At 41.6% G+C, this 26,502-nt stretch overlaps 1 protein-coding gene across 1 annotated transcript in view; it reads left to right on the top strand.

Annotated features, from left to right (window-relative positions):
• LOC132821729 (fibrillin-1-like) overlaps positions 1–26,502 on the top strand; it is a gene marked incomplete at its 5' end in the record, with an annotated part of 55,951 nt that overhangs the window by 24,731 nt on the left and 4,718 nt on the right. The window contains 6 exons of the mRNA XM_060834437.1: positions 327–452; positions 1,813–1,938; positions 4,520–4,645; positions 7,011–7,136; positions 16,810–16,935; positions 20,583–20,708. Of these exons, the coding sequence (XP_060690420.1) occupies positions 327–452; positions 1,813–1,938; positions 4,520–4,645; positions 7,011–7,136; positions 16,810–16,935; positions 20,583–20,708 (756 nt within the window). The remainder of the gene's footprint in view (positions 1–326; positions 453–1,812; positions 1,939–4,519; positions 4,646–7,010; positions 7,137–16,809; positions 16,936–20,582; positions 20,709–26,502) is intronic.

Raw genomic sequence — 26,502 nt, 5'->3', positions numbered from 1 at the left:
GGAGTGTAGAAAATGTAATGTCATGCCACTGATACAATTGCATGGCCCCACATGGCCATGTGATATATTTGTGAGCAACGGTAGTAGGTATACCCAGGTGTTCATGTCCAATCATGGCTACTTTCTCTAAAATTCTGAGTCAAGCTTGAAGAACCATGGATTATACTTCATTTAGACAGATCATAAAAAGTGTTGTTGCCAGTTTACAGATGATATTTACATGACTGAATCCTGAGAAACTGATGAGATCATGTGATGTATATTTCAAAGGCACTGTCTAATGTCAAGCAAAGTCAGTAATCAAAAATTGATTTTTTTTTCTGTAGATATAGATGAATGCGCAACCAACACATCGAATTGTGAACAAGTTTGCACGAATACCATCGGAAGCTTCACATGCAGTTGCCTTCCTGGGTACAACAGCAACGCATCAAACACTTCACGTTGTGATGGTAGGACATTATTATCCAAATATTACATACATATCAATCTATGAATGATTTAAGATTAGCACTTTGCGGAATGTACATCAAACAGTTTCGATTGCGACCTCTGAGTTATTGACTTATAACATATTCAGCGTCTTGTTCCAATGCTGTACACTACGGCGCTTTGAAGACGGGTTGATGGCAGTATGATGGCACCAAATGCGTTGAAACAACGTATTCTTATACATTCTAAGGACTACTCCATTTATGCTCATAAGTCTGATTTGTTCTCTTATGGCATGCTGTTAATGCTCATCACGTATTACTTAACTTGGTGAGAAATGTTCCTTCATGAGGACAGAATAACAAAGATTATGTGTACGTTCAAGAAGTTTCTTTCTCACAGCACGGAAAACTTGTTTAACAATTCATTGAATGCCTTTGAAATCTATTGTTGCCAGTTTAGAGTGGATATTAACAAAAGAGATTGCACTGGCTGTGCAGTCAGCATGAGTAGTAGATTGGCAAGACTGGTCTCAGAGCAAGGGAGCAAAGGGAGGAAGCATCGGAAAGGTTTCCTTGGACATCAATGAATGTTCAAAAATCACATACATCGGCGATGAAATGTTCAACAACACAAATAGGTGCTTCATACCCCTAGTTGTCAAAATGAATTCCACACCCGCAGCACAGATTTCCATTTGTGATGCTAAAAATATTTAATTTCATGTTTACTCATCCATTGAGGATTATGGAATTTCAAGCAATGCAGGGCACACCAACGCTCTGTCAATGAAGATTGTTTGAAAATAAGTCTTTTCATCTAAATAAAGTAAGACGGAGTTTCAACCTTAAACCCTGTCGCTGTGCAGTTGAGTTTGTCAAAATTCACAGTCAGTTGTGTAGCATGTTGAAAGAATTCATTCGTGGGTGATGGTTTCACAGATTTTCGAATTGGAACAAAAAGCAATGCATTTTGTGCCCATGAACTCGCCATTAACCAATGTTATTGGTTTGCAGAAATTGTAGTTAGAGCCTTGTAATTATGAGGTGTGGGGGGCGGTGTAGAAAATGAAATGTCATGCCACTGATACAGTCGCATCTCACCACATGGCCATGTGATATATTTGTGAGCAACGGTAGTAGGCATATGCAGGTGTACATGTCCAATCATGGCTACTTTCTCTAAAATTCTGGTTCAAGCCTGAATAGCCATGGATTATACTTCAGTTTGGCAGATCATTAAATGTATTGTTGTCAGTTTACAGAAGATATTTACATGACTGAATCCTGAGAAACTGATGAGCTCATGTGATGTAAATTTCTAAGGCACTGTCGAATGCCAAACAAAGTCAGTAATCAAAAATTGGACTTTTTTCTGTAGATATAGATGAATGCGCAACCAACACATCGAATTGTGAACAAGTCTGCAATAATACAATTGGAAGCTTCACATGCAGCTGCCTTCCTGGTTACAGCATCGACGCAACAAACACTTCACATTGTGAAGGTAGGGTAGTTTTATACATCAAGATGTTATGCAATTAAAAATTTCAGAATTACACTCTGGGGAACATATTTCAGTGTTCTTCAAATTGAAATGGTCTCCATCAATTCTTATGTACTTGTGAATTAAAAAAAATCTCACTTTAACGTTCTGTATATTTGTGAATCATGAACAATTTCATGGCAGTCTTCTGGTTCCAATTGTGGTAAAACTGAATCCGGGGAATATTTAGTGAGTTAATGAGAACACACTGATCAAATTCATGGAGCCACAAAGTCCTACAGCTTGGGGAGAGGCCCCTTGGCCTAAACTATTCCACGCTGACCAACATGTTCATCAATGCTTCCACTATTTCCCTGAACTTGGCCCATGTCCTTCTAAACCATGCTATCCATGTATTTGTCCAAATGCCTTTTAAATATTGTTAATATACCCGCCTGAACCTCTTCCGCTGGCAGCTCATTCCATCTGCACAACAACCTCTGTGTAAACAAGTTGTCCATCAGGTTTCCTTTATTCTTTCCCTTTTAACCTTAACCCGGTGCTCTCCAGTCAGTGATTCCCCAACTCTGAGAAAATGACTGAGTGCGTTCATCCTATCCACGCCTACTCTTATTCTTCTCCAATTCTATAAAATCACCCCCATTCTTCGGTATGCTGAACAAAAATGCTGCATCTTTTCCAACCTCTTCATGAAACTCAGACTGTTGAATCCTGGTAATGGGCCCAGCACGACCCCTGTGGTACTCCACTGTGCAAAGGCCTCTAGTTTGAAAAGCATGGTCTCCCACATATTAATCCATGCTGTTGGTTGCTAATCAAACCCTGACTTTAGAAACGCATGTGTACCTTATCTCTTAGTATCATCTCAAGTAATGTACATACAACAGGGATCAGACTTACTGATATATAGTTCCCAGGTTTTTCTTTGCAGCCCATCTTGAATAAGTGTATAACGTGCTCCCCTGCAGTCTTCTGGTACCTCAACCGTGGCTAACTACGATGCCAAAATATCAGCCAGGCCCCCCTCAATTTGTTCTTTGCAGTGTTCTTGATCATACCTGGTCAGGACCAGGAGATTTATCCATCTTCCTCCATTTTAATTCATCCAACACCTCTTCTACTGGGATTAGTCCAAGATCTGGTTAGCACTGCTGCTTCACAGCTCCAGAGACATGGGTTCAATTCCCACCTCAGGCAACTGTCTGTGTGGAGTTTGCACATTCTTCCCGTTTCGGCGTGGGTTTCCTCTGGGTGCTCCGGTTTCCTCCCACAATCCAAAAATGTGCAGGTTAGGTGAATTGGCCATGCTAAATTGCCCGTAGTGTTAGGTATGGGGTAAATGTAGGGGTATGGGTGGGTTGCGCTTTGGCGGGTCGGTGTGGACTTGTTGGGCCGAAGGGCCTGTTTCCACACTGTAAGTAATCTAATCTAATCTAAATTGCCCATAGTGTTAGGTGAAGGGGTAAATGTAGGAGAATGGGTCTGGTGGGTTGCTCATCAAAGGGTTGGTGTGGATTTGTTGGGCCAACGGGCCTGTTTCCATACTGTAAGTAATCTAATCTAATCAAATCACTAAGTTTAATAATCAGTATTAAGAGAATAATAGTGTTGAAGGCTGAACTGTAGTGAATGAGTAAAATTCTTACACAGATGTTCTTGGTGTCAAGACATTCTGGGGAGGAGTGAAGGGCAAGTGATATAGCATCTGATATGGATCTGTTAGTCCGATAGGCAAATTGGTGCCGGTCAAAAGTAGTGGGGAGGCTGGACTTGATTAATGCCATGACCAGCCTTTCAAAGCACTTCATGACCACCGAAGTGGCGGTCACTGGGCGGTAGTCATTGAGACATACTGCATGCGCCTTCTTCGCACAGGGATGATGTTGGCCATCTTGAAACACGTAGGGACAGTGGAGTGCTGCAAGAAGAGGTTGAAGATATCCGAGAAGACCTCTACCACTTGATCTGCTCATGCTCTGATGTTATTGCAGTAATGTTCTAATCAAGAGTTGACAATGCTCTGTAAATGTAGATAGGAGGAAGGCAAGACTTTATTGCTCTGTATGGAAGAAGTAACAAATTCTCAATAATAATCTGAGAAATTTGGAAAAGAGAATATTAGGCTTAAAGGTTGAAATAAACCATTAGTCGGTGATGATTTGTAGCAAAATCTATGCATTTTGTGGCTCTCAATTTGGTGCCAACTAATCTTTTGTTGCACCCAAATTGTAGTTTTAATATTGTAGGTAAAAGAGGGAAATGCAGAAAATCAAAGATAATGCCACTCATACAATGGCACAATAACATATGGGTTTTGTGATAGATTTGTGAGCAAAGAAAATGGAGATATGCAGATGTTCATGGCTAATGAAGTCTAAAGGCACCAAAATTCTGAATCAAGCTTGAAGAATGATTGGTTATATTTTATAGAAAGTCATCACAAAAGATATTGTTGTCAATTTACAGAAGATGTTTACAGGACAACGTCCTGAGAAAGTGATGAAATTATGTGAAGTACATTTTCAATGATGGTCCAATGTTGAACAAAATGAGCAATTAAACGTTGCACTTTTTTCTGTAGATATAGATGAATGCGCAACCAACACATCGAATTGTGAACAAATCTGCAATAATACAATTGGAAGCTTCACATGCAGCTGCCTTCCTGGGTACAGCATCAACGCAACAAACACTTCACGTTGTGATGGTAGGATAGTTTTATACACCAGGATGTTGTGCGATTAAAAATTTCAGAATTACACTCTGTGGAACATATTTCAGTGTTCTTCAAATTGAAATCGTCTCCATCGATTCTTTTGTGCATTTAAAAAAAAATCTCACTTTAACGTTCTGTATATTTGTGAATCATGAACAATTTCATGGCAGTCTTCTGGTACCAATTGTAGCAAAACTGAATCTGGGGGAATATTTAGTGAGTTAATGAGAACACACTGATCAAATTCACGGGGCCACAAAGTCCTACAGCTTGGGGAGAGGCCCTTTGGCCCACACTGGTCCATGCTGACCAACATTTTCACCAATGCTTCCACTATTTCCCTGAACTTGGCCCATGTCCTTCTAAACCATGCTATCCATGTATTTGTCCAAATGCCTTTTAAATATTGTTAATATACCCGCCTGAACCTCTTCCGCTGGCAGCTCATTCCATATGCACAACAACCTCTGTGTAAACAAGTTGTCCATCAGGTTCCCTTTATTCTTTCCCTTCTAACCTTAACCCGGTGCTCTCTAGTCAGTGATTCCCCAACTCTGAGAAAATGACTGAGTGCGTTCATCCTATCCACACCTACTCTTATTCTTCTCCAATTCTATAAAATCACCCCTCATTCTTCTGTACACTGAAGAAAAATGCCTTGTACATTCTCATCCAAATCTTTAATATCGATAACAAATAGCAATGGGTCCGGCACTGAACCCTGAGGCAGTTCCACTCTGCAAAGACCTCTAGTTTGATAAGCAGCCTTCCACTTTTACACTCTGCTTTCTAACATCAAGCCAATTGTGTATCCAATTTGCCAGCTCCATCTGGATTCCATGCTGTCAAACCTTTCAGAAGAGCCTACCATGTGGAACCTTATCAAAGGCTTTACTGAAATCCATATAGACTATGTCTACCACCCTGCCCTCGCCAACCTTCCTGGTCACCTCATCAAAGAACTCTCACAATTTGTGATGCATGATCTCCCACATGCTAATCCATGCTGACCTTTACTAATGAAACCCTGACTTTAGAAATGCATGTGTACCATATCTCTTTGTATCATCTCAAGTAATGTACAAATGACAAAGATTAACTTACTGATATATAGTTCCCAGGTTTTTCTTAGCAGCCCATCTTGAATAAGTATATAACGTGCTCCCCTGCTGTCTTCTGGGACCTCAACCGTGGCTAACTATGATGCCAAAATATCAGTCAGACCCACCCCCCAAATTGTTCTCTCACCTGTTGCAGTGTTCTTGGACATATATGGTCAGGACCAGGAGATTTATCCACCTTTCTCCATTCTAATTCATCCAACATCTCTTCTACTGGGATTAGTCCGAGAACACTAAGTTTAATAATCAGTCTTGAGGGGATAATACTGTTGAAATCTGAGCCAATGAGTGGAATTCTTACATAGATGTTCTTAGTGTCAAGATATTCTGGTGAGGAGTGAAGGGCAAGTGATATGGCATCTGATATGGATCTGTTGGTCCGATAGGCAAATTGGTGTGGGTCAAAAGTAATTGGGAGGCTGGAATTGATTAATGCCATGATCAGCCTTTCAAAGCACTTCATGACCACCGAAGTGGCGGTCACTGGGCGGTAGTCATTGAGTCATGCTGCATGAGCCTTCTTTGGCATAGGGTTGATGTTGGCCATCTTTAAATACGTAAGGACAGTGGAGTGCTGCAAGAAGAGGTTGAAGGTGTCCAAGAAGATCTCTACCACTTGATCTGCGCATGCTTTGATGTTATTGCAGTAATGTTCTAATCAAGAGTTGACAATGCTCTGTAAATGTAGATAGGAAGAAGAATGACTTTATTGCTCTGTATGGAAGAAGTAACAAATTCTCAATAATAATCTGAGAAATTTGGAAAAGAGAATATTAGGTTTAAAGGTTGAAATAAACCATTAGTAGGTGACGATATGGAGCAAAATCTATGCATTTTGTGGCTCTCAATTTGGTGCCAACTAATCTTTTGTTGAGCCCAAAATGTAGTTGTTTCATTGTAGTCAAAAGAGGGAAATGCAGAAAATCAAAGATAATGCCACTCATACAATGGCACAATAACATATGGGTTTTGTGATAGATTTGTGAGCAAAGAAAATGGAGATATGCAGATGTTCATGGCTAATGAAGTCTAAAGGCACCAAAATTCTGAATCAAGCTTGAAGAATGATTGGTTATATTTTATAGAAAGTCATCACAAAAGATATTGTTGTCAATTTACAGAAGATGTTTACAGGACAACGTCCTGAGAAAGTGATGAAATTATGTGAAGTACATTTTCAATGATGGTCCAATGTTGAACAAAATGAACAATTAAACATTGCACTTTTTCTGTAGATATAGATGAATGCGTAACCAACACATCGAATTGTGAACAAGTCTGCAAAAATACAATTGGAAGCTTCACATGCAGTTGCTTTCCTGGATACAGCATCAACGCAACAAACACTTCACGTTGTGAAGGTAGGATAACTTTATACACCAAGTTGTTATGCAACTAATAATTACAGAATTACACTCTGTGGAACATATTTCAGTGCTCTTCAAATTGAAATGTTCTCCATCGATTATTTTGTGCCTATTAATAAAAAAGAAATTCAATATCATATTTATGCTTTGTGAACAATTTCATGGCATCCTTGTGGTACCAGTTGTAGTAAAACTGAACCTGGGGGAAGATTTAGTGGACTAGTGAGAACACGTTGACCAAATTCACGGAGACACAAACTCCTACAGCTTGGGGAGAGGCCCTTTGGCCTAAACTATTCCACGCTGACCAAAATATTCATCAATGCTAACCCGATTTCCCTGAACTTGGCCCATGTCCTTCTCAGCAGGTTAGGCAGCATCCAAGGAATAGGAAATTCGACGTTTCAGGCATAAGCCCTTCATCAGGAAGGGCTTATGCCCGAAACGTCGAATTTCCTATTCCTTGGATGCTGCCTAACCTACTGTGCTTTAACCAGCAACACATTTTCAACTGTGATCTCCAGCATCTGCAGACCTCACTTTTTCCCCATGTCCTTCTCAACCATACTATCCATGTCTTTGTCCAAATGCCTTTAAAAATATTGTTAATGTACCCACCTGAACCACTTCTGTTGGCAGCTCATTCCATATGCACAACAACCTCTGTGTAAACAAGTTATCCATCAGACTCCCTTTTATTCTTTCCTTTCTAACCTTAACCCAGTGCTCTCTAGTCAGTGATTCCCCAACTCTGGGAATATGGCTGAATGCATTTATCCTATCCACATCTCTCTTGTTCTTATATACTTCTATAAAATCCACCCCCCCTCATTCTTCTGTACGCTGAAGAAAAATTTCATATTTTGTCCAACCTCTCCCTATAACTCAGACTGTTGAGTCCTGGTAACATTCTTGCAAAGTTCTTCTGCATTCTTACCACTTTAATAATATCTTTCCAATAGCAAGGTGACAAAATTGAACATAATATTCCACATCTGGCCTCAATAACGTCCTGTACAACTGCAATATAACTTCTCAACTTCTATGCTCAATGCCCTGACTGATGAAGGCCAATGTGCCACAAGCTTTCTTCACTGCCCTAGCTACCTGTGACTCCACTTTCAGAGAATGCACCTGAACTCCAACATCTCTCTGTTTCACTACACCCTGTAAGGCTCTACCATTCAGCATGAAACACCTACCTTGATTTGACTTTCTAAAATGCACGACCTCACTCTTATCTACATTAAACTCCATTTGCCATTTCTAGGCCCACATCTCCAGCTGATCAAGGTCCAGCTGCAATTTCTGACAACATTCCTCACAGTCCACGATACCTCCTGATTTAATGTCAACCTTGTACGTTCTCATCCAAATCATTAATATCGATAACAAACAGCAATGGGCCCAGCACCGACCCCTGTGGCACTCCACTCTGCAAAGGCCTCTGGTTTGACAAGCATCCTTCCACTTTTACACTCTGCTTCCTACCATCAAGCCAATTGTGTATCCAATTTGTCAGCTCCGTCTGGATTCCATGCTATGAAACCTTCCAGAACAGCCTACCATGTGGACCCTTATCAAAGGCTTTACTGAAATTCACATAGACGATGTCTACCACCCTGCCCTCGCCAACCTTCCTGATCACTTCAAACAAACCGACCGACTCCCACAGCTACCTAGATTACACCTCCTCCCACCCTGCCCCCTGTAAAAACGCCATCTCATATTCCCAATTCCGGCGCATCTGCTGCCAGGAGGACCAATTCCACAAGCGAACAACCCAAATGGCCTCCTTCTTCAAAGACCGCCATTTCCCCTCCGACCTGGTCGACGGTGCTCTCCACCACATCTCCTCCACTTCCTGCTCCTCTGCCCTGGAAGCCCGCCCCTCCAATCGCCACCAGGACAGAACCTTCCATCCCACCAACCTCCGGATACATCGTATCATCCTTCGCCATTTCCGCCACCTCCAAACAGACTACACCACCAGAGGTATATTTTCCTCCCCACCCATATCAGCATTCCAGAGAGACCACTCCCTCGTCAGGTCCAAGCCTCCCACCAACCCAACCTCCACTCCAGGCAGCTTTCCCTGCAACCGCAAGAAATGCAAAGCTTGCACCCACACCTTCCCCCTCACCACCTTCCAAGGCCCCATTGGATCCTTCCTCATCCATCGCAAATTCACCTGCACCTCCACACACATCTGTTGCACCCGATGTGGTGAGACAGGGGAGACAGGCCGCCTACTTGCGGAATGTTTCAGGGAACACCTCTGGGACACCCGCAACAACCAACCCAACCGCCCTGTGGCTGAACACTTTAACTGTCCCTCCCACTCCGCCAAGTACATGCAGGTCCTTGGCCTCCTCCATTGCCAAACCCTGACTACCCGATGCCTGGAGGAAGAGCGCCTCATCTTCTGCCTAGGAACCCTCCAACCACACGGGATGATTGTAGATTTCACCAGCTTCCTCATTTCCCCTCCCCCCACCTTATCTCAGTCCCAACCCCCGGATTCAGCACCGCCCTCCTGACCTGCAATCTTCTTCCCAACCTTTCCACCCCACCCCCGCTCCGGCCTATCGCCCTCACCCTCACCTCCTTCCACCTATTGTATCCACAACGCCCCTCCCCTAAATTCCCTCCCCTCTACCCTTTATCTCAGCCAGCTTGGCACACCAGCCTCATTCCTGAAGAAGGGCTTATGCCCGAAACGTCGATTCTCCTGCTCTTCGGATGCTGCCTGGCCTGCTGTGTTTTTCCAGCACCACATTTTTCAACCCATGTCCTTCTAAACCATACTATCCATGTATTTGTCCAAATGCCTTTTAAAATATTGTTAATATACCCGCCTGAACCACTTCCACAGGCAGCTCATTCCATATGCACAACAACCTCTGTGTAAACAAGTTATCCACCAGACTCCCTTTTATTCTTTCCCTTCTAACCTTAACCCGGTGCTCTCTAGTCAGTGATTCCCCAACCCTGGGAACATGGCTGAATGCATTTATCCTATCCACATCTCTCTTGTTCTGATACACTTCTATAAAATCGCCCCCTCATTCTTCTGTACGCTGAAGAAAAATATTATATCTTGTCCAACTTCTCCCTATAACTCAGACTATTGAGTCCTGGTAACATTCTTGCAAAATACTTCTGCACTCTTACCACTTTAATAATATCTTTCCTATAACAAGGTGACCAAAACTGAGTATAATACTCTAAGTTTGGCCTCAACAACATCCTGTGCAACTGCAATATAACTTCTCAACTTCTATGCTCAATGCCCTGACTGATGAAGGCCAATGTGCCACAAGCTTTCTTCACTGCCCAGCTACCTGTGACTCCACTATCAGAGAATGCACCTGAACTCCAAGATCTCTCTGTTTCACTACACCCCGTAAGGCTCTACCATTCAGCATGAAACACCTACCTTGATTTGACTTTCTAAAATGCACGACCTCACTCTTATCTATATTAAACTCCATTTGCCATTTCTAGGCCCACATCCCCAGCTGATCAAGGTCCAGCGGCTATTTCTGACTACATTCCTCACAGTCCACGACACCTCCTGTTTTAATGTTATCTACAAAGTTCCTAATCGTGCCTTGTCTGTTCTCATCCAAATCATTAATATCGATAACAAACAGCAATGGGCCCAGCACTGATCCCTGAGGCACTCCACTCTGCAAAGGCCTCTGGTTTGACAAACATCCTTCCACTTTTACACTCTGCTTCCTACCATCAAGCCAACTGTGTATCCAATTTGCCAGCTCCAGCTGGATTCCACGCTATGAAACCTTCCAGACAGCCTACCATGTGGAACTTTAACAAAGGCTTTACTGAAATTCATATAGACTTTGTCTACCATGCTGCCCTCTCCAACCATCCTGGTCACTTCATCAAAGAACTCTAACATTTTATGAGGTATGATCGCCTACATACTAATCCATGCTGACTGTTACTAATGAAACCCTGACTTTAGAAATGCATGTGTACCTTATCTCTCAGTATCATTTCAAGTAACGTACATACGACAGAGGTTAGACTTACTGTTATATAGTTCCCAGGTTTTTCTTTGCAGCCCACCCTTGAATCAGGGCATAACATTTGCTACCCTGCAGTCTTCCAGGACCTCAACCATGGCTAACGATGATACCAAAATATTTGCCAGGGTCCCCCCACAATTTCTTCTCTAGCCTCTTGCAGTGTTCTTGATCTTATCTGGTCAGGACCAGGAGATTTAAGCACCTTCATCCATCTAATACATCCAATACCTCTTCTACTGGGATTAGTCCGAGATCACTAAGTTTAATAATCAGACTTGAGGGGATAATAGTGTTGAAGGCTGAACAGTAGTCTATGAGTAGGATTCTTGTGCAGCTGTTCTTGGTGTCAAGACATTCTGGGGAGGAGTGAAGGGCAAGTTCAATGGTATCTGATATAGAGCTGTTAGACCGAAAGGCAAATTGGAGTGGGTCAAGTGTAGTGGGAGGCTGGAATTGATTATTGCCATGACCAACCTTTCAAAGCACTTCATGACCACCGAAGTTACGGCCACTGAGTAGTTGTCATTGAGACATGCTGCATGAGCCTACTTCAGCACAGGGATGATGTTGGCCATCTTCAAACATGCAGAGACAGTGGCGTACTGCAAGGAGAGGTTGACTATGTCCGAGAAGACCTCTGCCAGTTGATCTGCGCATGCTCTGATGGTATTTCAGTAATGTTCTAATCAAGAGTTGACAATGCTCTGTAAATAAAGATGGGAAGAAGGCAAGACCTTATTGCTCTGCATGAAAGAAGTAACAAATTCTCAATAATAACCTGAGTAATTTTGAAAACAGAATATGAGGTTGAAATAAACCTTTAATAGATGATGATTTCAAAGATTATCGACTTGGACCAAAAGTTATGCATTTTGTGGATGTCAATTTGTCAACAACTAATCTTTTGTTGACAAATTGTAGCTGAAGCATTGTAGGTAAAGTGAGAACAAAGAACAAAAAAAATTTACAGCCCAGGACCAGGCCCTTCGGCCCTCCAAGCCTGAACCGATCCAAATGTATTGTCTAATCTGTCAGTCAATTCCTAAGCATCGGTATCCCTCTGCTCCCCACCTTTTCATGCATTTGTCCAGACGCATCTTAAATGAATCTACCATGCCTGCCTCTACCACCTCTGCTGGCAACGTGCTCCAGGCACCCACCACCCTCTGTGTGAAGTACTTGCCATGTGTATCCCTCTTAAACTTTCCATCTCTCACCTTGAAGGCATGACCTCTCATAATTAAATCCTTCACCCTGGGGAAAAAGCTTGTCTCTATCCACCCTGTCTATACCCTTCATGATTTTGTAAATCTCAGTCAGGTCCCCCCTCAATCTCCTTTTTTCTAATGAAAATAAACCTAACCTACTCAACCTCTCTTCATTGTTAGCACCCTCCAGACCAGGCAACATCCTCGTAAATCTTCTCTGCACCCTCTACAAAGCATCCACATCCTTTTGATAATGTGGCGACCAGAATTATACACAGTATTCCAAATGCAGCTGAACCAATGTCCTGTACAATTTTAACATGTCTCGTCAGCTCTTATACTCAATACCCCGTCCGATGAAGGCAAGCATACCACATGTCTTCTTGACCACTCTATCCACTGTACAGCAACCTTCAGGGTACAATGGACCTGCACTCCCAGATCTCTCTGCCCATCAACTTTTCCCAAGGCTCTTCTGTTCATTGTATAATTCACTCCAGAATTACTCTTACCTAAATGCATCACCTCACATTTTTTTGAATTGAAAACCATCTGCCACTTTTCCGCTCAACTCTCCAGTCTATCTATATCCTCCTGTATTCCCTGACAGTCCCTTATGCTTTCTGTTACTCCACCAATCTTCGTGTCATCTGCAAACTTGTTGATCATACCAACAGTGCCCTCTTCCAGATCATTTATGTATATTACAAACAACAGTGGCCCCAACACTGACCCCTGTGGAACACCACTGGTCACCTTTCTCCATTTCAAGAAACTCCCTTCAACTACAACTCTCTGTCTCCTGTTGCTCAACCAGTTCTTTATCCACCTAGCTAGAACACCCTGCACACCATGTGGCTTCACTTTCTCCATTAGTCTACAATGGGAAATATTATCAAATGCCTTACTAAAATCCATGTATATGACATCAACAGCCCTTCCTTCATCAATCAACTTGATCACTTCCTCGAAAAACTCTATTAAGTTGGTAAGGCACTATCTCCTCCAGACAAAAGCATGTTGTCTATCCCTGATAAGCCCATTCTTTTCTAAATATAAATAGACCCTATCCCTGAGCACCTTCTCCAACAACTTTCCCACCACTGACATCAGACTCACTGGCCTGTAGTTATCCGGAATATCCCTCCTACCCTTCTTGTACAGGGGGACAACATGAGCAACCCTCCAGTCCTCTGGCACCTCACCTGTATTTAAGGATGCCACAAAGATATCCGTCAGTGCCCCAGCTATTTCTCTCTACCCTCCCTCAGCAACTTGGAATAGATCCCTTCTTGTCCTGGGGATGTGTCCACCTTAATAACCTCTAGCCTACCCAACACATATTCCTACCCAACACATCTTCCCTACTTAAGTCAACATGTTCCAGCCTAATCAAACTTCTATCTCTAATCTCAACATTCATCATGTTCCTCTCCTCAGTGAACACTGATGCAAAGTAATCATTCAGAATCTCACCCATTCTTTCAGGTTCGACACACAGCCTTCCTTCGTTATCCTTTAGTGGACCAATCCTTTCTCTAGTTACCTGCTTGCTTCTTATTTAAGAATAAAACGCTTTGGGATTCTCCTTAATTCTGCTTGCTAAAGCTATTTCATGACCCCTTTTAGCCTGCTTGATTCCTCATTTAAGACTTGTCCTACTCTTCCGATATTCTTCCAGGTCCCATTCTGTTCTTAGCTGCCTAGACCTTATGTACGCTTCCCTTTTCCTCTTGGCTAGTTGTACAATTTCTCCTGTCATCCACAGTTCACAAATCTTGCCCTTCCTATCCTTTGTCTTTAACAGGACATGCCTATCCTGCACTATCTTTAACCTATCTTTGAAAGCCTCCTACATCTCAAATGTGGACTTCCCTTCAAATAGCTGTGTCCAATCCACATTTCCCAGCTCCTGCCTAATTTTTATATAATTGGCCTTGGCCCAGTTTAGTACTCTTCCCCGAGGACCACTCTCATCTTTATCCTAGTATTCTAAATCTTACAGAATTGTGATCACTGTTCCCAAATAAATCCCCACCGCACCTTCTACCACCTGTCCTGGCTCGTTCCCCAGTACCAGGTCCACACTGGCCCCTTCCCTCATCAGACTATTGACGTACTGCTCTAGAAAACTCTTCTGGACGCTTTTTACAAATTCTACCCCATCCAGACCTCTGACTCTAAGTGTATCCCAGTCAATGTTGGGAAAATTAAAGTCTCCCATCACCACTACTCTATTGCCTTTACATCTTTCCATAATCTGTTTACCTATTTGTTCTTCTACCTCAGGCTCACTGTTGGGAGACCTGTAATACAGCCCCAACAATGTAACTGCACTCTTCTTATTCCTCAGCTCCACCCATAATGCCTCACTACCCAAGCCCTCCATAGTGTCCTCCTTTAACACAGCCGTGATATCGTGCTTGACCAGCAACTCCACACCCCCTTTTACTTCTCTCCCTGTCCTGTCTGAAGTTTCTATTTCCTGGAACATTTAATTGCAATTCATCATGCCCTTCCTTCAACCAAGTCTCTGTGATCGCAATAACGTCATACTCCCAGGCACCAATCCAAGCCCTAAATTCATCTGCCTTACACACTGTACTCCTTGTATAAAGTAGATGCATTTCAGGCCACCAGTTCTTTTGCGCTTATTCGCTCTCTGCCTATTCTTCCCTTTATTAATGCTATCTTTGTGATTCTTACAATCTCCAGTCTCCACCTCGCTGCCTACTTGTTTTCTCTTCTGGTTCCCAGTCCCCTGCCACATTAGTTTAAAACCTCCCCAACAGCAGTAGCAAAAACTCCCCCGAGGACATTGGTTCTGGTCTGGTTCACATGTAGACTGTCCATTTTGTAATAGTTTCACCTTTCCCAGAACCGGTTCCAATGTCCAACAAATCTGAACCCCTCCCTCTTCCACCATCTCTCAAGCCATGTGTTCATCCTGCCTATTTTTTTCATTTCTACGCTGGCTCGCACGTTGCACTGGTAGTAATCCCGAGATCACTACCTTTGAGGTCCTTCTCTTAATTTCTCTCCCAGCTCCCTGAATTCTTCTTTCGGGACCTCATCTCATTTTCTACTTACATCGTTGGTGCCTATATGCATCAAGACAACTGGCTGTTCACCCTCCCATTTAAGAATGCTCTGCAGCCGATCGGTGACATCCTTGACCCAAGCACCTGGGAGGCAACATACCACCGGGGAGTCCCTTTTTCGGCCACAGAACCACCTATCTACTCCCCTCACAATAGAATCCCCTATGACTATGGCCCTACGAGTCTTTTTCCTGCCCTTTTGAACAGCAGTGCCCTCCACGGTGCCATGATCTTGACAACTGCTGCCCTCTCCTGGTGAGCCATCTCCCCCAACAAAATGGTGTACCTGTTTTGGAGGGAGATGACCGCACAGGACACCTGCACTGCCTTCCTACTCTTTTTATGTCTTTTGGTCACCCATTCACTGTCTCCCTGAGCAATTCTAACCTGCGGTGTGAGCAGTTCACTAAGTGTGCTATCCACGACCTCCTCAGCATCGTGGATGCTCCACAGTGAGTCCATCCGCAGCTCTAGAACAATCATGTGGTCAAACAAGAGCTACAGCTGTACACACGTTTTGCAAGTGTAAGAGTCATGAACGTTAGACAAGTTCCTAAGTTCCCATGTCAAGCAAGAGGCATATGCCAGGGTCTGAGGTCCCCTGCTATTGTAAGCTTAGCTTTATATGAACGAACTAAAACCAAACAATGCACTTAAATATATGAAAAAGAAAGTCAAAGAAAAAAATAAAAGCCTCACCTTATAGAGTCTTTTCTTCCGGTTAGAGGAGGGAGGGGGCGGGAGGGAGATTATACATGTGTAGTATCTCGGGTTTAGCCACTGCCCAAATATAAATTAAGCCCTTACCTTCCCGGCAGCCCTCGTTTCATTCCACCTTCTCTCCTCACCTCTCTGTCAAAATGGACGCCTGGCTCCCGAGGTAAGTCCCTTTTTAAGGGGGAAAACTTACCCTTCCCAGCAGCCCTCGCTTCACTCCACCTTCTCTCCTCACTGCTTTGTCAAAATGGAGACATTTTGAGGAAAATTTAGAAAATCAAGGATAATGCCACTCATATAATGGCACGATAACATATGGGTATGTGATGGATTTGTGAGGAAACGAAATGGAGGTTTGCAGGTGCTCATGGCTAATCAAGTCTAACGGCACCAAAATTCTGAGTCAAGCTTGAAGGACGATTGTTTATGTTTTATGGAAAACCCTCACAAGATATTGTTGTCAATTTGCAAAAGATGTTTACAGGACAACGTCCTAAGAAAGTGATGAAATCATGCGATATACATTTTCAATGATGGTCCAATGTTGATCGAAATGACTAGTGAAATGTTGCACTTTTTTCTGTAGATATAGATGAATGTGCAACCGACACATCGAATTGTGAACAAGTCTGCAATAATACAATTGGAAGCTTCACATGCAGTTGCTTTCCTGGGTACAGCATCAACGCAACAAACACTTCACGTTGTGAAGGTAGGATAGTTTTATACATCAAAATATTATGCGACTAATAATTACAGAACATATTTCAATGTCATTCAATTTGAAATGGTCTCCATTGATTCGTATGAATAAAAAAATCAATATATTAGTGGTTTGTAGACAATTTCATGGCAGTATTGTGGCACCAGTTGTGGTAAAACAATGCAATGTTATACATTTTGAGGACTTCTCATTTTCTTAGCAAAGGTCAGTTTCGTTCTTTATCACTTCACCTGGGGGAGGATGTAGTGTGTTAGTGAGAACGCACTGATTAAATTCATAGAGCCATAGATCCTACAGCATGAGGAGAGGCTATTTATCCCAAACTGGTCCATGCTGACCAAAATGTTCATCAATTCTAACCCCACTTCCCTGAACTTGGCCATGTTTACTATCCATGTATTTGTCCAAATGCCTTTTAAATGTTGTTAATGTACCCACCTCAACCACTTCCGCTAACAACTGATTCCATGTGCATTACGCCCTCTGTGTGCAAACATTGCCCACCAGATTCCCTTTTATTCTTCCCTTCTCACCTTAACCCAGTGCTCTCTAATCAGTGATTCTCCAACTCTGGGAACATGGCTGAATGCATTTATCCGATCCATGCCTCTCTTGTTCTTATATACTTCCATAAAATCCACCCCCCCCCATTCTTCTGTACGCCGAAGAAAAATGTCATATTTTGTCCAACCTCTCCCTATAACTCAGACTGTTGAATCCTGGTAACATTCTTGCAAAATTCTTCTGCATTCTTACCACTTTAATAATATCTTTCCAATAGCAAGGTGACAAAATTGAACATAATATTCCACATCTGGCCTCAACAACGTCCTGTACAACTGCAATATAACTTCTCAACTTCTATGCTCAATGCCCTGACTGATGAAGGCCAATGTGCCACAAGCTTTCTTCACTGCCCTAGCTACCTGTGACTCCACTTTCAGAGAATGCACCTGAACTCCAAGAGCTCTCTGTTTCACTACACCCCGTAAGGCTCTACCATTCAGCATGAAACACCTACCTTGATTTGACTTTCTAAAATGCACGACCTCACTCTTATCTACATTAAATTCCATTTGCCATTTCTAGGCCCACATCCCCAGCTGATCAAGGTCCAGCTGTCATTTCTGACAACATTCCTCACTGTGCATGATACCTCCTGTTTTAATGTTATCTGCAAACTTACTAAGCATGCCTTGTCTGTTCTCATCCAAATCATTAATATCGATAACAAACAGCAATGGGCCCATCACCGATCCCTGAGGCACTCCACTCTGCAAAGGCCTCTGGTTTGACAAGCATCTTTCCACTTTTGCACTCTGCTTCCTACCATCAAGCCAATTGTGTATCCAATTTTCCAGCTCCATCTGGATTCCATGCTATCAAACCTTCCATGTGGAACCTTATCAAAGGCTTTACTGAAATCCATATAGACTATGTCTACCCTTCCCTTGTCAACATTCCTGGTCACCTCATCAAAGAACTCCAATAATTTGTGAGGCATGATCTCCCACATATTAATCCATGCTGACTGTTGCTAATGAAACCCTGACTTTACATATGCACGTATACCTTAACTCTCAGTATCATCTCAAGTAACATACTTACAACAGAAGTTAGACTTATGGTATTTGGTTTCCATGTTTTTTATTATGCAACCCTTCTTGAATAAGCGTATAACATTTGCTACCCTGCAGTCTTCCCAGACCTCAACTGTTGCTAACGATGATGCCAAAATATCAGCCAGGCCTCAGCAATATCTTCTCTAGACTGTTGCAGTGTTCTTGTACATATCTGGTCTGATCTGGTAGGAAATTTATCCAACTTCATCCATTCTAATACATCCAACACCTCTTCTATTGTGATGTGGACTGTCCCCAAGATATGACCATTAACTTCCCCAAGTTCCCAAATCTTCATGTCTTTCTCGTGTCCATGTTCAAAAATATTCTTTATCACACTAAAGGAAAACAAGTACTAAATTTAGAGAATGTTTTTCGCAAGCTATTGTCGTCAATTTACAGAGTATATTGACAGAAAGTGTAGTCAATATGTGTGATAGGTTGTCATGATCCATCTAAGGTCAAGCAAAGTCAGCGAGGAAGCAATGCTCATTTTTTTTCTGCAGACATCATTGAATGTGCAACACACATGAAGCTGTCATAGAATCTGCACCAAAACAAACGGGCGCTTTATCCAGCTTAACATGAAAATTACTTCCCTTTTTCAAAGCAGGAAATGATATATAAATGAGTAAATAAATCAGCACTCATGATGGTTTAAATGATTGGCACTGCAATGGCAGCCAGTGACAAGTGGTGGCCTGCAGGGTTCAGAGTTGGGGCCGCAGCTGTTCACTTTATATATTAATGATCTGCATGAAGGTTCGAGGACATTCTGGTGAAGTTTGCCGATGATACGAAGTTAGGTGAACAGGCAGGTAGTGCTGAGGAGGTGGGGAGGCTGCAAAAAGACTTAGACAGTTTAGGAGAGTGGTCCAGGAAAATGGCTGATGAAATTCAACGTGAGCAAATGCGAGGTCTTGCACTTTGGAACAAAGAATACAGGCATGAACTATTTTCTAAACGGTGAGAAAATTCATAAAGCCAAAGTACAAAGGGATCTGAAAGTGCTAGTCCAGGATTCACGAAAGGTTAACTCGCAGGTTGAGTCCATGATTACGAAAGCAAATGTAATATTGTCATTTATCTCAAGAAGGTTGGAATATAAAAGCAGAGATGTGCTTCTGAGACTTTATAAAGCTTTAGTTCGGCCCCATTTGGAATACTGTGTTCAAGTTTGGGCTCCATACCTCAGGAAGGACATACTGGCACTGGAGCATGTCCAGCGGATGATCCCAGGAATGGTAGACTGAACCTACGATGAACAGCTGAGGATCCTGGGATTGTATTCATTTGGGTTTAGAAGATTGTGGGGAGAGTTAATAGAAACTTACAAGATAATGCATGGCTTAGAAAGAGTGGACGCTGGGAAGTTGTTTTCTTTGGGTGGGGAGACTAGGACCTGTGGGTACAACCTTGGAATTAGAGGGGGTCAATTTAGATTGGAAAAGAGGAGACATTTATTCAGCCAGAGAGTGGTGGGCTGTGGAATTCATTGCCATGGAGCGCAGTGAAGGATGGGATATTAAATGTATTCAATTCTAGATCACGCAAGGAACTAAGGGCTATGGGGAGAATGCGGGTAAGTGGAGTTGAAATGCCCATCTGCCATGATTAAATGGTGGATTGGATCCAATGGGCAGAATGGCATTACTTCCACTCCTATGTCTTATGGTCTCATGTTCTTATCTTTGAAAGGATGCATGTATATTGCACCTGTCAACTTGCCATCAACCAATCTTGTTGCTTCATCAAATTTCAGTTGGTGCATTGTCGATAAGAGAGGGAAATGTAGAAACACAATGATAGTGTCCCTGATACAAACACCATGGCACTATAAGACCATACTGTATACTTGTGAGAAAAACAGCAGGACATATCCAGCTGTTGAATCACAGAGGAATTTAAAGTTATGGATTGCAGAAGGGTATGTAGGAGCATGTACTGAGGTTTACATTTAATGGTGTCACATGGCTCAAACTAAGAATGGGATTATTCGATATTACTTTACAGATATTGATGAATGTGCAATCAACGTTGCCAACTGTCAACAAAGCTGCATCAATTCTGTTGGAAGCTTCAAATGTAGTTGCCTCCCTGGCTTCAGCATCAACCTGACAAATCCTTCTGTTTGTGATGGTAGGTCAATTTTAATACAGAGATTCTGACCAATTAATTATTTTGCTGTCTCAATCTGTCTATCTGACATAGTCCATGACAGGATAACAGCCCCAATCAGGGAACTCATATTCCATGAGGTCCACCTGGTTGATGTCCAATCACTACACTAACAAATGTCAGTATCCTGAAATTTGAAATGGTTTCACTGAAAGTCTCCAGTTGTCCTGAATAGCTAAATGATCACCTTCACAGTGTAATATTCTGCTCCCATGACAATTTTGACAAAGCCTTCACTTTGTGATGGTATGCACAGAGACACAGTGCTATTAATGACTTCAGATTTACCTCTGCCCAATAAATCTCAATGACATGAATTTTGAAATGATTGCAACAAGTGAATTTTGTGTATATGAGCAATAAATAATCAGCCTCTCACTGGAAATTTCTGTATCTTTGGGATGTTTGGCGAAATTTGTTGCAGAAAATGTTACCAAGTGTGACAAAGAAATGTATGGTTCTTCATTGTGAAGTCTTGTCAACTTCTGTTCAAAGGCAGGTCTTTCAGTTTTCAGCATTGAATTCACCAATGTTGAAATTTACTGACTTGAGCTAGGAATACTGTATTTTGGTGAGGACACTATAGTGAAAATCATGACCACTGGCTCCAAGATAGGTAAAAAGACTTCACAAAACCATATTTTATATTTAACTGATGGATTTCATGAAAGGTATTGTTGACAACTTACAGATGTCATTAACGTAATAGACTCAATATGACATGCTGTCAACATGCGATATTGATTCTGAAGTATTGTCTCGTATCAAGAGATGTAAGTGAGAAAGCATTGTAAGTTTTCTGCAGATATTGATGAATGTGCAATCAACACACGTGCTGTCAAAAAAAAATTCACAATGGACAATTCCATTCTTATATCATTACCTCCCTGGATTTGGCACCAACATGCATATCATTTTCCTTTGTGATGCAAGTAAATCTTTAATCGCGCAAATATTCAGCCATTGATGTATTGCAATAACATTGTATTCAACAGCTGCCAATGCTCTATAAATATGGATAGCAGGAAGGTAAAACTTTATTGCTCCCTATGAATGAAGAACCCAATTCTCTCAAAACTAATCCCTGGCCTTGAACATTTGAGTTATTTTGAAAACAGAATGCAAGTTGGAAAGGATGATATAAATTGTTAGTTGGTGATGGGTTTAAATGATTACCAATACGGAAAAAAGCGGTCTATTTGTCACCTCTTGACTTGCCATTAACCAATCCCGTTGTTCAGTCTGAATGGTAGTTGTAGCATTGTAGGTAAGAGAATGTGTTGCTGGAAAAGCGCAGCAGGTCAGGCAGCATCCAAAGACCAGGAGAATCGACATTTCGGGCATGAGCCCTTCTTCAGGAATAGCAGGCTTATGCCCGAAACGTCAATTCTCCTGGTCTTTGGATGCTGCCTGACCTGCTGCGCTTTTCCAGCATCACATTTTCAGCTCTGATCTCCAACATCTGCAGTCCTCACTTTCTCCTTGTAGGTAAGAGAGGCAGATGTAGAACATCAAAGGTCATATCAATATTATAATCACATGGCACTGGAAAACAAATGGACATATGCATTGGTCATGGCCAATCACAACAATGGCATCAAAATTCTATGTCAAGCTTGAAGAACCATAGTTTACATTAAATAGAAAGATTTTGTTGTTAATTTACAGAAGATGTTAAACTACAGAGTTCTGAGAAAATGATGAATTTGTGATGGTGCTGACATTTTAAGAGGTTATTTTTTTTCTTTTTTGTTGAAGTGAGGATGTAAGGTAGAGGTGCAGAGTTGGCTACTGAAGACCACTTCTCAAGATCTGCTCGTAATTCTGTTTTCTACTTTTTCAAATGTCGTGTGTCAATGCTGATGACATATCACTTGGGAGAAAAACTGTTAGTGAGGGCAAAATAATCAAAATCATCGTCATTTTCACCAAGGTTCTTTACCACAGTAAGGGAAAAGGAATTTTGCAATTAATAGGAGGTTTTTGAATGTTATTGATGTCAGTTTATAGAGGATGTTAACAGAACATTGGTAGTATAACGAACATGGCTGATAGATTGTCATAGACTGATGGGGCAGTAATTGGCCATGTTGGATTTGTCCTACTTTACATGTTTAGAACATATCAGAGCAATTTTCCACATTGTCGGATAGATATCAGTATTTTAACTGTACTGGAACAGCTTGACCAGGGAAATCGCAAATTCTGGAGCACAAATCTTCATTCCTATTGCTGGAATATTGTCATGGTCCATGGTAGCCAGGATGACATGATGGCTCAGTGGTTAGCACTGCTACCTCACAGTAGCAGGGACCTGAGTTTGATTCCACTCCCGGGTGAGGACTGTGTGGAGTTTGCATATTCTCCCTGTGTCTGCATGGATTTCCTCCCACAGTCCAAAGATGTGCTAAATTGCCCATAGTGTCCAGGGATATGCAGACTAAGTTGATCAGCCATTGAAAATGTACAATGACATAGTAGTGGAATGGGTTTGATTGTGCTGCTCCATCAGAGTCAGCATGATTTTGTGAAGGCTAAATTACGTTTGACTAATTTGCGTGACTTTTTCAAGAATGTAACAAGCAAAGTGGATGATGGACATCTTGTAGAAGTAGTATGTCGAGCTTCCAGAAGGTGTTTATTAAGATACCCCACAAAAGGTTAATAGACAAATTAAGATGATGCAAGGTTAGGCTTATTACATTAGCTGGATAGGATAAGCTGACCAATAGAAAGCAGAGTCAGGATAATTGTTTTTTTTCTGATTGGCAAACTGTAACTAATGGGGTGCCACTGGGGCTTGGTCCTCATACTTCAATCATTTACAATCTAGATTAATGATTTCAATGCAGGGATAGAATGTACTATAGCCAAATTTGCAGATGATACTAAAATAGGTATGAAAGTAAGTTACAATGAAGAAGTAAGAACTTTATGAATTTCTTGGACTGCAGCAGTTTAAGAAGGTTGCTCACTACCACCTCATCAAGGGCAATTAAGGACAGGCAATAAGTACTGTTCAGCCTGTGATGCCTACATCCCACAAATGAATAAGAAAAGGATATGGTTAGATTACATGAATGAGCTAATATTTAGCAGATGGAATTTGACATCGATAAGTGTAAGGTTATCCACTTGGTCAGAAGGATAAAATAGCAACTTATAATCTAAATGAAGAGAAATTTCAAAATTCTTAGGTGCAGCTCAATCTGGTATCATCGTATACAAGTCACAAAGGAATATCGATGGGTACAGAGGCTAATAAGGAAGGAAAAATGGATTTTTGGCCTCTATTGCTGAAGGAATGAAGCATAAAAGTTGAGAAGTGTTGCTACAACATACTGTACAATGCATTGTGAGTCTGCATCTAAAGTATTGCATACAGATTTGGTTCCCTTGTTTGAGGAAGGAGGTAGGAGACATTTCAAGGAAGATTCACTCAGTTAATGCCAGGGATGAAAGGCTTATCTTATGACAAGAGATTGAGTAGCTTAGCCCTATACTCATGAGAGTTTTAAAGGATAAGAGGAAGGATTGTTAGTAAGTTTGCTGATGATACTAAAATTGGAGGTTTAGTGGACAGTGAACAAGTTACCTCAGCATATAATGGGACCTTGATCAGATGGGCCAATGAGCCAAGGAGTGGCAGATGGATTTTAATTTAGATAAATGTGAGGTGCTGTATTTTGGAAAGGCAAATCAGGGCAGGACATATACATTTAATGATAAGGTTCTAGAGAGTGTTGCTGAACAAACAGACTTTGAAAAAGGAGTCCAAGGTAGACAGTATACTGAAGAAGATGTTTGGCATACTTGCCTTTATCGGCCAGTGCATTGAGTATAGGAGTTGGGAAGTCATGTACAGGACATTGGTTTGGCCACTTTGGAACATTGCGTGCAATTCTGATCTCCCTGCTATAGGAACAATGTTGTGAAGCTTGAAAAGGTTAAAGAAAAAATTACAAGTTTGTTGTTGCCAGGGTTGGAGGATTTGAGCTCCAGAATAGGCTGGGGCTGTTTTCCTTGAAGTGTCAGAATCTGAAGAGTGACTTTATAGAGGTTTACAAAATCATGAGGGGCATGGTATAGTATACAGCCAAGATCTTTTCCCTGGAGTAGGAAAGTCCAGAACTACAGAGCAAAGGTTTAGGGTTAGAGGAGAAAGATTTAAAAGGCTCTTAAAGGGGCAGTTTTTTCACACAGAGAGTGGTGGATGTATGGAATGAGCTGCTGGAGGAAGTGGTGGAGGCTGGCACAATTACAGCATTTAAAAGGCATTTGGATGGGTAAATGAATAGAAAGGGTTTAGAGGAATATGGGCCAAATCTTGTTAAATGGAGCTAGATTAATTTAAGATATCTGGCTGGCATCGATGAGTTGGACTGAAGAGTCTGTTTCCATGCTGTACATATCTATGACTGTCTACCTCTATCTAATTGAGGTATACAAGATGATAAAATGGATTGACAAAGTAGACAGAGAGTGGGTGTTTGCCTTTGCAGGACAATCTCGAATGAGGGGTCATTGTTTTACATGAGGGGGTGGAAGATCCAAAATAGAAATGAGGAGAAATTACTTCTCTCAAAGGGTGGAATTCATGATCTAAGAATGGGGTGAACGCCAGGACATTTATTAAATTTAAACAGGAGGTAGGCAGAGTTTTAATTAGTGATAGATTGAAGGGATATAGAGAGTGGGCAGGAAAGTGGAGTTGAGGCCAAGATGAGCTCAACCATGACTGTATTAAATGGTGAACAGGATCGAGGGACTGAATTACCTACTCTTGCTGTTAGTTCTTATTTTCTAGTAAGCGTTTTTATATTTAATAGAAAGACATCACTAAAAATATTGCTATCAATTTATAGTGGGTGTTAAGATGAGGGAGTCCTGAGCAAGCCTTGTAGCAATGCTACTTAAATTGCCAATGTATTATCTAATGTTGAGCAAAAGTAAACAAGAAATCATTGCACATTTTTCTGAGACATCGATGAATATACAATCAACACATCAAGCTATTAAAAAATCTGTACCAAGACAATGGGAGCTTTATATGCAGACCTGGATTCAAGAATCATCTGAAGAGGGCTTGGCAGAGTAACATCATTGGAATATTAATCCAGAGACCCAAGTAATGTCCTGGGGACTAGGTTCGAATCCCATCACTGCATGTGCTGGAATTTGAATTCAATTTTTAAAAATCTGCAATTAAGAATCTAATATAATTGGAGCTGTTTTGCATACAGGCAATGGGAGAGTATTTTGTTACACATTTGACTTTTGCCTTGAAGCTAGTGGACAGGTTTTGGGATTCAGGAGGTGAGTTATTTGCCTCTGATCTGCTTTTGTAATGATAGTTTGAGACTGTTAGAAAGTTGTTGACTCTTATTGACAGGTCTTAACAAGTTAGACATTACCAAGGTAATTATGTATTCTTATACACAATCTTCTCTATACAGGACAACCTCAGTTATCCGAACATCAGTTATCTGAATTTCTGATTTGCCAAACAAGGTCCCAGTATGGCTTCCCTTATTAATTTCAGTTCAGTTATCTGAACAATCAGTTATTTGAACAATCAGTTATCTGAACAATCAGTTAACTGAACAAAATACTACCCGCTCATCTCATTCGGATAATTTAAGTTGTTCTGTAGTTAACTGTCCCAAAGGGCACCTGCCCCTCCCCCTACCCTTCCCCATAATCTTGCCTCCAAAGGATATTGGTTGCTTCCCCAAAGGATCTTTCTCTCCAAGAT

Source organism: Hemiscyllium ocellatum, chromosome 13, assembly GCF_020745735.1.
Source record: "Hemiscyllium ocellatum isolate sHemOce1 chromosome 13, sHemOce1.pat.X.cur, whole genome shotgun sequence".
NCBI classification, from domain to species: domain Eukaryota; kingdom Metazoa; phylum Chordata; class Chondrichthyes; order Orectolobiformes; family Hemiscylliidae; genus Hemiscyllium; species Hemiscyllium ocellatum.
Note: the sequence above shows the minus strand (reverse complement) of the source record. Positions and strands in the feature narration are given on the sequence as shown.